General features: G+C 37.9%; 1 protein-coding gene across 3 annotated transcripts in view; it reads right to left on the bottom strand.

Annotated features, from left to right (window-relative positions):
- Positions 1 to 2,031: 2,031 nt before the first annotated feature.
- LOC100030638 (Fc receptor-like protein 2) overlaps positions 2,032 to 13,454 on the bottom strand; it is a 37,633-nt gene continuing 26,210 nt past the window's right edge. For 2 of the 3 annotated variants that reach the window (XM_007481680.3, XM_007481681.3), the window contains exons 9-13: positions 12,039 to 12,066; positions 11,307 to 11,389; positions 10,596 to 10,664; positions 3,798 to 3,829; positions 2,032 to 3,713 (exon numbers count right to left, since the gene is read on the bottom strand). In XM_007481680.3, the coding sequence (XP_007481742.2) occupies positions 3,588 to 3,713; positions 3,798 to 3,829; positions 10,596 to 10,664; positions 11,307 to 11,389; positions 12,039 to 12,066 (338 nt within the window). In that variant the 3' untranslated portion in view covers positions 2,032 to 3,587. The remainder of the gene's footprint in view (positions 3,714 to 3,797; positions 3,830 to 10,595; positions 10,665 to 11,306; positions 11,390 to 12,038; positions 12,067 to 13,454) is intronic. The other variant, XM_007481682.3, reaches the window with a different exon arrangement.

The following is a 13,454-nucleotide window of genomic DNA, read 5'->3' as shown; positions in this document are numbered from 1 at the left end:
AGGGTCTCAGGATATTGACTTGGGCCCAGGTTCAGATCGTGGTACAATGGATGGGGGGAGGTGAGGCTTGCTGTTGGCTTATTTTTTACTCCTTGCTGTAATGTGAAACTTTGCTACTTGATTGTCAAATATGACTCATACTTGGAATCAGACAGAACTGAGTTTTTCACGTAGGCCCTAGAGGGGACAGTCATGATATCATCTTAACCATATCTCTCTTTTTACTTTCATAGCAAGCTTCTATAATCAGTGCATGTGAACAATGAAAGTTTTGTCATTATAATACTAAATCTATTAAATAATAGATTGATACCACATCTCAGTGTAATTATTATAGCATGCAAATATGGAAGATAACACTATTCTAATTTGAATTCATGGTCAAATCCATAACCTAAGAAACTTCTAGGTTTTCCAGTTTTATATTCACACATAAAATCAGGTCCTTGAAGCATATTATTACTTCAGGGTGATATGAGGATAATAAAAATCTTTAAAAATGAGTTTAGAATGAAGATGTAACAAAGAAATTAAATATGAGTTAGAATTTGAACGCAGGTCCATTAATTCCAAGTCTAGTTGGCTATCTAATATTCCATATTGACTGCCATACTGCCTTTGACAATTTATAATTTTTATGGCTAGAAGAGAGAAGGGAAGGGGGAAAGTATATATTGCCCATGGTGACATGATTCTTGTTGTTTCCCTTTCCTCTTCCCTTCTCCTTCTGGAGTTGATAAGCAATTTCACTGGGTTATACATCTATTTTCACTCAAAACCTATTTCCATATTATTCATTTTTGTAATAAAGTAATCTTTTAAAACCCAAGCCCCACATCATATGCCCAGATAAATAAGTGATAAGTCACATGTTTTTCTTCTGTGTTTCTATTCCCACAGTTCTTCCTCTAAATGTGGATAGCATTCTTTCTCATAAGTCCCTCAGAATTGTCCTGGATCATTGCATTGCTATTAGTAGCAAAGTCAACTATATTTGATCATCCTGCAATCTTTTAGTTACAATGTATACTGTTCTCTTGGTCCTGCTTATTTCACTCCACATTAGGTCATGGAGGTCTTTCCAATTCTTATAGAAATCCATCCATTCATCATTCCTCACAGCACAATAGTATTCCATCACCATTATATATCACAATTTGTTCAGTCATTCCCCAATCGAGGAATATCCCCTCATTTTCCAGTTTTTTGCCGCCACAAAAAGCATAGCTATAAATATTTTTGTACAAACAGAAACTTCCATTTTTTTTTATCTCTTTGGGATGCAAACCTAGTAGTGGTATTGCTGGATCAAAGGACATACATTCTTTTAAAGCCCTTTGGGCATAATTCCAAATTGCTTTCCAGAATCAGGCTCATGTTTTTTAAATAAACTATTTATGTAAAAACAACAACAACATTGTTATCAGTATTGGTGGGCCCATCATTTAATCCAAACCATTTTAGATAGCAATATGGAACTATACTCCCCAAGTCAGAAAACTTAGTGTTATTCATACTAAATTATACCAAAGAGATCAACGGAAGAAAAAAATGGACATGCACAAAAATATGGATAGCAGCTCTTTTTTTGAGGGCAAATAACTAGAAACTAAGAGAATGTTCATCATTTGGAGAATGACTGAACAAATAAATCATACCCGAATGTAATGGAGTATTATTGTGCCATAAGATAAAACAGAATCAACTGGAAACACTTCTATGAACTGAAACAGTGAGGTGAGTAGAACAATTTATATAATAACAACATTGTGATGATGAATAACTTTGAAATACTTAAAAACTTTGATCAACATAGTGACCAGTCATGATTCCATAGGAATACCGACTGCTTGGCAGAGAGATAGTGGACTCATTGTGCAGAATGAAATGTATATTGTTGGACATGACCAATGTGAGAATTTGTTGTACTTGATTGTACATATTTATTTTGAGGTTTTTTTTTTCCCTCACTGGATATGCCAAGTTGGGGTGGGGTTGGGAAAAAAGAAGTAAAGAAAACAAATCCTTGTTGATTAAAATATTTAATAAAATTATCATTTTTTAAATTATTTCTCATTCATACCTCACAAAGAGAAGGCTACCTTGTAATAATAAAGTATACACATGGAAAAGTCAATACATTGGCTATATCTGATAACATAGGCCTTATTCTGTACCTATGATTTATTGGGTTTTTTTTAAGTTCTACAACTATCTCAATACCATTTTTGTTCATTCTCCAATTCCTTTTCCTTTAGTTTTTAGAATTCACATTTTTATGCTTATTCATGTTACTTAATTATTTTTAGGTATATTTAGCCGCTTATTTAATTAATTGATCATTCTCTCTTTTATCTTTTTAATTTATTCATGAGTCCTTTATGTATTAGAATATAGTTAGTTATTTTTAGAAGTACTATAAAAACTGAAAATTATGTATATTCCTTATAATTTTCATTGAGTAACTACGTAAGGTCCATCGTATCTAATTTTTCAAATATTGTGTTCATATGACAAATATTGTTCTTATTTTCTTCTGTTATATTTGTCAATAGCTGAGGGAGGCACTTTAAAGTTCACAACATTTAATGTTTTTCTCTCTAGTCCTTCCAATAATTTAGTTGATTTTTTTCTTTTAAATACTTAGATTCTATGATTTTTGGTGCAAAGGTATTTAACACTGATGTTTTTTATTTTAAATAATAAATACATAGGTATTTATTACCTATGGTATCCTTAAGTATAATATGGTCTCCCTGCCTGCCTCTTCTAACCATAACTCTTTTTACTGTTGCTTTGTTTGAGATCATGATTGCTATCTGCAGCTTTTTCTTGTATTCAATTGAAGTATTTTAGATTCTACTTCAATCTCTCATTTTGACTTTAAATGAATTTTATATTTCTTAACAGAAGTAGCATGTTTCTCTGACTTCTTAGAGGTGGGTCTTCTTTTCTTCATTTTTATGTGTAGACATTTTATGTGTACACATTTTTATGTGTAGACATTTTATGTGTACACATTTTTATGTGTAGACATTTTATGTGTACACATTTTATGTGTACCTTAATGCAGATTCTTTGTGGTTCATATTTTTTAGTGTGATGATTTATTGTTTCATTTGGCACAGTTTCTTACTTTTTTTTAAACCCTTACCTTCTGTCTTAGAGCCAATACTGTATTGGCTCCAAGGCAGAAGAGTGGTAAGAGCTAGGCAATAGGGGTTAAGTGACTTCTCTAGGGTCACACAGCTGGGAAGTGTACAAAGCCAAATTTGAACCCAGGACCTCCTGTTTCTAGGCTTGACTCTCAATCCACTGAGCCACCCAGATGCCCCCAGTTTCTTACTATTTTTGAGGTGATTTTAGAGGGAATGACTTTGGTTGGACTTTTTCATTATTTTTATTTTCCCATAACCATGTCTTATCCAAAGCTCTAGTACCTCTTCATAAGTCCACTCACTGAATAAAGCCTATACTAGCACCACCTCAGAGGAGCTAAAGAAAGAGTGCCAGGAAAGAAAGAAAACTGAAAAGTAAACTGAAAGTCCCTGAAAAATGCCATGGGTGTTGGATATGGGATCACACAGTCAGGAGAACAGGATATTTTCATAATTTTCTGTAGCATCTTCATGGTTCCTATCCACAGTCTTATCTTTCCTTGTTGAATTACTAGGGCTATATCTCTTCACACCAGAATACACAACTGAGGAGTCCTAGGAAGAAAAAAAAATAAATGAAGACACGGAAAAGAAAAAGAGAAGTAATATATGAGTGGAAAACCAGGGAATATGACTCACCGCTTTTTCTAGAGAGCTCTCTGAGTTGTTTGCTGTGGAGGAAAGGGAACATTGAATTGTGGACCATGACCTTCCTACTTAAGAGTACATAGCTCATCTTTTATGTCTTAGTGTGAGAACCCCTGTGCCCTTTCTTTTGCTTCCCTCTACAGTGGGGTTTTTCCTTTTTCTTCTGTATTTAATTTCTAACCAAGACTTTTGGGAGCAAAACCTGAAACCCTATTGAGGCAAAGCTCTAGGGACATGGAAGGCACCCTCACCCTGGGGACAAGGCTGAGGCCATAGACCAGCCAGTGTTAGTCACATAGCTCACTCCTCACCCTAAGGCTTAAACGCCTCCTTTCCCCCCTTCCCATTTGTACTAGATGTACCTGAAAAATCACTGATGTATGCTTTGCCTTGGGAATCCAAGTTAGGCTGTTATATGTTGATTTATGATCCCATGGAATCCTTTGTGTAGACTCAATGAGGTAAACAAGACTATATTGTATCACTTTACCAATCATTTACTTTCATTGCCTATGTGAAAGCTTGTGCAAAGACCTCAGCCTGTTTTGCTCTCTCTATAAAATATAAGCTGTAACAAATAAAGTTAGCCTTAATTAGCTATCAGCTTTTCTTGGACCTCCTGATTTCATTTGTATCTCACATCATCTTCCTTACCCCTTCCTGGGGACCATTGAATAATTTGTCAGGCGAGGCTTGACAAGACAGCTTTATGTTTTACCTGCTATTTAACTTTTGCCTTCTGCTAAATCTCTTTAAAACCCCATGGATCTATGAGTCTTCCACTAAAATTCCACTCACAGTGCTCCTCCTCCAGCCCTCACTTAAAGAATGCCTGAAGATTGACTGCTTTAGGTGTTTGCTTCTTGTTTCTATAATCATAATAACCTGACAGGGACTCCTGGTTGCTAAGGATGTCTGCTGTTTCTGTGAGAAATGGATACCACAACAGAGAGATTTGCAAATAGATGCAAGAAATGGAAGCTTGACGGTCTATCAATCAAGGAGAGAAGGGAAGATTCCAAAGAAGAATCTGGTCAGGAGGGAGGCAGTTAAATAAGTCAGCACCAGAAACTGGTCATCACTTTTTCCTTTTTGAGCTCTGAGGAAGGAGCTGGCAGATAAACTGCACTGGATTCCTGGATCTTGACTTCACATTGAAAGATTGGAGTATATCTCTGAAGATCCTTTCAGTTCATCAATAATATTCCCTTAAAGACAAATAACTTTACTTTCCTATATTGAACTTATAGAAAATTAGGGAGATCCTAAATTCCTCTTCCCTCTCCCAATTCCTTAACCTTCCTTCTTTAAAATAAATCCCTTTTAGAAGGTACTATAGTGTGTAATTAGTCTTCTGAAAACTGCTAACTTATCAGAGAAGAGCTGTTAGGACCAAGTGAGAAAGAGGTACAGGAAGTGGGGTGGGGGGAAGGAGTGAGAATCCCAGCTTCTCCTCTAACCTTATTTCCTAGTGTCATCGTTCCAGCACTTCTCTTACTCTAAATATGCTAGTGAAGGAGCATCTCTTACATTTCTCTCTTAATGTAATCATCTCTAATAATCAGCACATTCCATAATAGATGCCTACAAGATTTGTGGTTCTTAACTTGTCCATTGATCTCTCTTAGATAGGGTCCATTAGTGAAGGGAGGGGACAAGTGTATTCTCACTATGCACATTAGAAACTAGATAATCAAGAGAATTAGCCAGATTCCATGAAATAGTAGTTTTCCAGAGACAAAATCAGGAAGAGGAGTTACTCAGTAATGTCTCTATATCCTCTGCCAGGTAAGGAGGGAAGAGAAGGTTAGGTTAATCTCTCACTATTGTTCCTTCTCAATAAGTGCCTGGTAATAGGAACATGGGAAGCAGCTAGTCACTAGTCATATAAGAATACCATCTTTCTGCTGTGTTACCCAGAGGCATTTTTGTAGCTTCATTCTTCCATTTGTACCTCTTACCCTTGTCTTGTGTTAATTATTGAGAACTTATTACCTTTAGAAGACCTAAGCCACCCCATAAAGCATCTTTCTGCTACATTGGCAGCAACTGTGCCCCACTTCATCCCCCCTTTTTCCATCTCTCATGCAGGGAACAGTAATGAAATCAATGCTACCATTTTGCTTATGGAAAGGGCATATCATTTGATTATCTTATGACTCCATTTGCTATCTCTATAATTTTGCTTTTCCCTGGCCATTGCTCAACAGTATGTGTGGTCCCCCTCTCTCAGAATGTAAACTCCTTTGTGAATTGATCCAAAAATTCTGGATGGCAATTTGGAACTATGCCCAAAGGGCTTTAAAAGATGGTCTGCCTTTAGGTCCAGCCATACCACTGTTGGGTTTATATCCCAAAGAGATAATAAGGAAAAAGACTTGTACAAAAATATAGTTGCACTCTCTGTGATGGCAAAAAACTGGAAAATGAGGGGATGCCCTTTGATTGGGGAATGACTGAACAACTTGTGGTATCTGTTGGTGATGAAATACTATTGTGTTCAAAGTAATAATAAATTGGAGGAATTCGATGTGAACTGGAACAACCTCCAGGAGTTGATGCAGAATAAAGGGAGAAGAACCAGGAGAACATTGCATACAGAGATTGATGCACTGTGGCACAATTGAATGTAATGGACTTCTCTACTAATGGACTTCTCCACTAGCAGCAATGCAATGATCCAGGACAATTCTGAGGGACTTATGAGAAAGAACATTATCCACATCCAAAGAAAGAACTGTGGGAGCAGAAATACAGAAGAAAAACAATTGCTTTATCACATGGGTCGATGGGGATATGTTTGGGGATGTAGGCTCTAAACAATCACCCTAGTGCAAATATCAATAATATGGAACTAGGTCTTGATCAATGATATATGTAAAACCCAATGGAATTGCTCATTGGCTATGGGGGGGGGGGAAGTAAAGAGAGGAGGGAAAGAACCATGTAACCATGGAAATTTTTTCTTAATTAATGAATTAAATAAAATAATAATAGCACAGGGTCTGCCCCTCTTTTGAATTTGTGTAATTGGTGCCATCTAATGGACCATGCTCAGAGTTGCCCTTCCTGTTTCTGGTTAGTTATGTGAGATCTTTGTGATCTTCATTTGGCCATGTGGTAACAGTGCTGAAAGAACACTGTGTTTTGAAATGATGGAAGGATGTCCTCATTGACTGCTAAGTAGCTGATTGTGACAGTAGCTGGAGGGCTTGCTGGTAGCTTCAGAATCAGGAGTAGCAGGGCTTCAAATTGCTTTGTTTGTATCTTGTCTATACATAATTGTTTGCCTTTTTTTTTTGTATGCCCAGGGATTAATCTGGTGCCTGACACCTTTTAGGTGCTTAAAAATGCATGTTGACTTAATTCAAATGAACAAAGATATAACGTAAGTTAGAATAGGAGACAAGACTGGGGAGCTGAGTAATGCTCTGCAAAAGGCCAATGTTCACTGCCTGTTTGCTCTATCTCTCTCTGGTGTTTGTAGCCAAAATGGGAACAGTGGTTGTTGAGTTTCCATTTGAAGAAAATGTACCAGACAGTAAAGGAATATCTTCTCTCTGTTCCAGAAGGGCAAAAGCTGGTTCCAATGTTTATTCTGTTCTCTAAAGTTATATTTATAACATGTTTTAATAGTTCTAATTTATTTTGTGGTTTGGTTAAGATGACTGACTAATTGCCATGATCCATCCAAAACCACCAGGCTTTCTTCTGTCTGAGGGCTGAGACCAGTGAGGATGGTGGGGGTTCATTACTTGCCACATAGAAGAATTGGAGATTTTCTCTTCTTTTGACTGACATAACTCCTCACTACTTGCCATTGTTATGGGGCAATGGACCATTCAGTGTGCACCATACACAAATGTACATTGTTCTTAGTTTTGTATTACCAAATTGATGGGAACATCACAAAGTTCTCTCATGTTGCCTGTACCCAGGAAGTCAACTCTAAGCATGTTCCAAGAAATGGCTCCCATTATATTTGTATCTCCAACATTCAGCACAACACAAATGCCTTTTTAAAAATTAATTTATTCACTCATTTACTAGCCAGTGGGTGACTGTCTACTATAGCTCATAATTTTGAGGTTTAGGACATGGGTAGGGAAGAGATAGCATCAGAATAGTTAGCTGGCTCCATGACTATACACAGCAAGGTTTACTTCATGTAGCAAAGAAAGGAAGCACTATGGTGACTGAGGATACATTTTGAAATGGTTCTATGCATTTAGGAACATTTGGGAAGGTCTAGGAACTGCCTAGCTAGGAGGTACTATAAAGAAACTAAACAACACATAGTCATAGGCTTTATAAGAAGTGACTATCAGACCAAAAGGCAGTTCTCCCTGGAAGGGTCATCATCCTAGTGACTGTGTGATAAAGAAGGCCATTATTAAATTCCAATCTACTTTTGGAGATCTGTTTTAACCGTCATTGCTCATAGGGATCTTAGGGAGAGTACAACCTTGCCATTTTAAAGATGAGGAAACTGAGGCCCTGGGGTTACAATGGTCTATCTAAATTCACTGGTAATAAGTAAAACCTTAATTCAAATCCAGGTCTTCTGATCTCAGATCCAGAGTTGTTTTTTTTTCCCTTTACACCATGCTGTCTCTAATAAGCTTCAGAAATGTCCTCTTTGCAATATTCTCACTCTATAATATTTTGGATTATAATTAACTTTGTTTGTCTCTTTCCTGTTCCCACTACTGTTCTTCTGATAATAAGCTCTGTGGGGGAAAGAATTATTGTCTAAACTTTATTATTTCTCTTAATTCTGTACATGATAAGTACTTAATGTTTGTTGAGCTGAACTGAATTGATCGAGTCATAATTTTAATTCTATTTCCTTTTCTCTATACTTTCCCCCTTGACAGTATCATCATTCCTATGCCTTCTTCTATCAGCATTATACTGTACTTACCCAAAATCCATATTTCCAATTACTTTGTTGAATATCTCCATCTGGATGTTATACCTTCACTTTAAATCCAACCTATCTCAAAATGCCTCCTTTCTACTCCCCCCACTTCAATCATTCACTATTTCAGACTTTTTTTCTGTTAATCAAAATCAGTACTACCATTGCTTCTGGTTGATTGCTTTGTGACTCCTCAGACCAAAATTCCTTTCACTGGCCTTTGTTTCCCTACTATGTGCTGTCTCCCTTTATCAGAAGATAGATTCTTTTACAGCAAAGATGCTCACTTTTAAATTCATATCTCTGAAGCTTAACCCAGTTCCTGGCACATAGTACCATAGCACAGTGCCTGGAACATAGCAAACATTTGATAAACACTTTTCATTAATTAATTAATTAATCAATCCATTCAGGCATTCATTGTACAACAGTTTTCTTATTGGTCCATACTTGAATTCTTGGAGTATTCATTGATTCTACTCTCATCTTTTCCTCATTGCCTTTCCTTCTCACCTCCCAACTCAATCATTTACAAAATTTTGTCAGTTTCTATCCCCCAATCACCCTTTGTGTCTCTTGAATTTTTGCTCCTTTGCCTTTCTTGTTCTCTCAGTCACCACATTAGCTTAGATCATCATCCCCCTCATCATTGTCTTTCTGTTTCAATAATCTCATTACTAGTATCCTTGACTTTAGTGTTTCCCATTTCCATTCTGTATTGTATAGTGCTTTCAAATTAATTTTAATAGCACAGCTCTGCAGTGATACATGTATAACCCAGTGGAATTGCTTGTCTTCTCCAGGAGGGGGAGAGAAGAGGAGAGGGAGAGAATATGAATCATGTAACCATGGAAAAAATATTTTTTAAAAATAAATAAATAAAATTTTAAAATAAAATTAAATTAAATGTGAAAAAAGTATAGGTCTGATTATGTTACTTTCATGCTTAGAATCGTTGACGATCCCCTACTATCCATATAGTAAAATACAAAATTCTCAGTCTGGTATTCAAGACCCTATACATTATAACCCCAATTTACCTTCTCAGACTTATGCTCTACTGTTCCCCAGTGCATATGTCAAATAAGACCATTCTTCATTTCCATGATATACTCAGTAAATTCCTAGTTTTGTACCTTTCAGACTGTACCTTATTTTGGAAATTCCCTCCTTCCTCTTCCCTTTATTTTATTCTGGCTATGGCAGCTTTTGAAGTTCATGCTTTATTCAAGAACCCTGCTCAAATGCCATTCTTACTGTGAGATCTTCCATGGAATGGAACACTTCCTCCTTTGACCTATCCATGGAACCTCTTAACTATCTTATACCTTTCTTTCTTTTTTTCTAATACTTACATTGTTCTGGCTTGGTTTATAATTATGTTGACTTATTACTTTTCTAGATAGTGAGTTGCATTAGGGTAAGAACTAGATATAAGTTCTCCATTGTGTCCTAATGCACCACAGAACATAAACCTGACAGAAAAAAACTAAATACATGTGCTGACTAGAACTTTCATTTCTCTGCCTGATAGACTACACCATGAAATTATCTGTCTATAAAGACAGGATATGCCAGAGAATACAAACTTTCCCAGGAAATCCAGATCAAAAATTCCTATCACAGGCTCTTAGAATCATGGAAGGAAACAAAAAGGTCATACCATCCAACCCAATTCTTTATACCTAGAACTCTTCAGTCACCACAACCCATAGTCAGCCAGTCTCTGTGAAATATCTCTAGTAATGAAGAATTTATTGCCTTATAAAGAAGACCATTCCATATTTAAATGCTTTAATAAATTGATACATGTCCTAAACTCCAGCAAAGATGTGATTCTGAATTGCAACCACTGCCCAATATCTTACCTGTGTCCAGTCTCCCCTGATTTATACTCCAGATTTCAGAATAGATCACATCCTCAATGAATGGAGCCACTGAAAGAGAAAAAAAATTTTTTACTAAAGGTCCTCCTAGCCATTATCTCAGATCACTGAATCTTCTCTCCATCTCCTATGCAATATTGCTCACCATTATTCTAGAAAAGTCATAAGATCCTGGATCAAGAACTAGAAGAGATTCAGAAGCCAGCTCAACCAACTTTCTCATTTTATACATTTGTAAACCAGAGTTCAAGGAGAATGTGACCTTGGCACAGGCAGAAAAGAGTAGAGGCAAGATTTGAACCCAACATTCTTATCTCCATTTCCAATATTCTTTCCACTGTTGATTTATTGTGAGTAACTGGGCTTAGGCAGTTTCTCCCCACCCCATGACCCAATTTTCTTTAGGAGGCAGCTAAGTGGTTCAGTGGTTAGACCTAGAGTTAGAAAGACCTGAGTTCAAATCCAACCTCAGACACCTACTAGCTGAGTGAACCAAGGCAAGTCACTTAATCTCTGATTACTTTGATTTCCATAATTGCAGGGTTGTCCCAAGTATCAGCAGAGATAGTATTTGTAAGAAGCCTTAGAATAATACTTGGCATATTGTTGGTGCTAGATAAGTGTTTATTTACTCCCCTTTTCCTGACTTTATGTGTCTAAATGGAAACTTAATCCAAAGGGAAAAGACTTTACCATTGTCATATACTGACTGCAGCTCCACTGGGGTGGTTGACTTTAAGTGGCCAGATTCTTGGAGGTGTGTGACAGGTAGGTCCCTGTGAGACACAGAAACACATAATATGTCTTGGGACAATGACAGCATCAAATTGAATGACTGTCAGGAGGAGAGCTCTGAGAGAAAAGAAATAGGATAGGAGGAACAAGGTATAGGGAATCCAGAAGTCAAGAGTTCTGGAAAGATTATGAAGTGGTTTATGTGAGATCTGGTTCCTTGACTGGTTCAGTAATGTATCCTTATCCTTATAATTATCATGTGGAAAAAGGCATTGATGGAACACTTTTCTGTGTTCTTGTTCTTGGGCTGAGTCACATGTAGTTATTGAGAAACTCAGGACAAGACAAGTAAGGGCTTATAAATAATTTTAACCTAAGATTCTCACATGAACAGAATTAGAGAACACACAAACATACATCATAAAATAAGTTTCCAAGTTAAATATTTAAACAAACATGATATTAATGGTTAGTCTAAGCAGAACAGTAATTGAATAGCCAAGGTGGTGAGTTAGGGCTCCAGGCAGTAACAGTGTCCTGGAAATTATTTTTGTCTTTCCCAATGCATGTAAATCAAAACCTAAACACATTTTGCACAAGAAGCAAATGACAGTGACTAGACCCAATTCCATGTTTTTGCAGTGGGGATGTTCAGAAAAGATGATAAAACAGAAGAGGCATAGAACTCACCTGGAAGGCTCAGGGGCAGAACTTCCTCCTGAAAGCAAAGTAGAAGAGCAAGAGCATATTAGCAGAGCAATGGAACAACAATTTCCTTCTTCTCTCCCTCCCTCCCTTCCTCCCTTTCTTCCTCCCTCCCTCCCTTCCTTCCTCCCTCCCTTCCTCCCTTTCTTCCTCCCTCCCTCCCTTCCTTCCTTCCTCCCTCCCTCCCTCCCTCCCTTCCTTCCTTCCTTCCTTCCTTCCTTCCTTCCTTCCTTCCTTCATTTCTTCCTTCCTTCCCTCCTTCCTTCCCTCCTTCCCTTCTTCCTTCCTTCCTTCCCTCCTTCCTTCCCCCCTTCCCTCCTTCCTTCCCTCCTTCCTTCCCTCCTTCCTTCCTTCCCTCCTTCCTTCCTTCCCCCCTTCCCTCCTTCCTTCCCTCCTTCCCTCCTTCCTTCCTTCCCTCCTTCCTTCCCCCCTTCCCTCCTTCCTTCCCTCCTTCCTTCCTTCCTTCCCTCCTTCCTTCCCTCCTTCCCTCCTTCCTTCCCTCCTTCCTTCCTTCCTTCCTTCCTTCCTTCCTTCCTTCCTTCCTTCCTTCCTTCCTTCTTTCCTTCCTTCCTCCTTCCCTTTTTTCCTTCCTTCCTTTCATTCTTCCCTCCCTCTCTTCCTCTATGTCTAAGAGTTCATGAATCTGTAGTTAGTGGCTAATATATTGTTGTTGACTTATCATGCTTTGGTAAAGATAAACTATAAATGAATAGCTTACATTTAGAATGACAATTTTATATTGTTTCATAGGCTTAAATTTTGTCTTTCTAATAATGCTATAAATTTCCAGTGAGTATTTATCCTTCCTGAGATCTGTGTTATTAGCTGTGTCAGAATAATAAAGCATGGTAGAAAGCATTTGGATGAAGACCAAATGGGAACAACAAACAGAAACAGACTATTTTGATTGGCATATACTATAAACCACTTGGAGAAAAAAAAAAACAGGAAAGAGATGAGTTAAAGAAATAGATCTTAAACCTGACATGGAGGCATGCCATAGATCAGCAATGGCAAACCTTTTAGAGATGGAGTTCTGGACTCCATCTCCACCACACCCCCAAGAGTGAGTGCTGTGCCTACTGCCCCGCCCCCAAAAAGGTGTGCTTTGCCTCTCCACCATCACATGCTGGGTATGCCACCCCCTTTACCCTACACAGGAGAGGAAGGAAGCACTCCCATTGGGCTTCTGGGCAAAGGGATGGATGAAGTGAAAAATGTTCTCAGCAAGTGTAGAGAAAGGGAGGGGAGAGGCCCAAGCACTCTGCTCCAGTCCAGCTCTGCCGCCTGTGAGCCACCCACCTTATCCCTTGTTCATTCCTTTTGGGCTGTTGGGCAGAGGGACAGAAGATGTGAAAAAATATCCTCAGGCTTACCGGAGAGGAGCAGATCTGCCTGAGT

Source organism: Monodelphis domestica, chromosome 2 (assembly GCF_027887165.1).
Source record: "Monodelphis domestica isolate mMonDom1 chromosome 2, mMonDom1.pri, whole genome shotgun sequence".
In the NCBI taxonomy this organism is placed as follows: domain Eukaryota; kingdom Metazoa; phylum Chordata; class Mammalia; order Didelphimorphia; family Didelphidae; genus Monodelphis; species Monodelphis domestica.
Note: the sequence above shows the minus strand (reverse complement) of the source record. Positions and strands in the feature narration are given on the sequence as shown.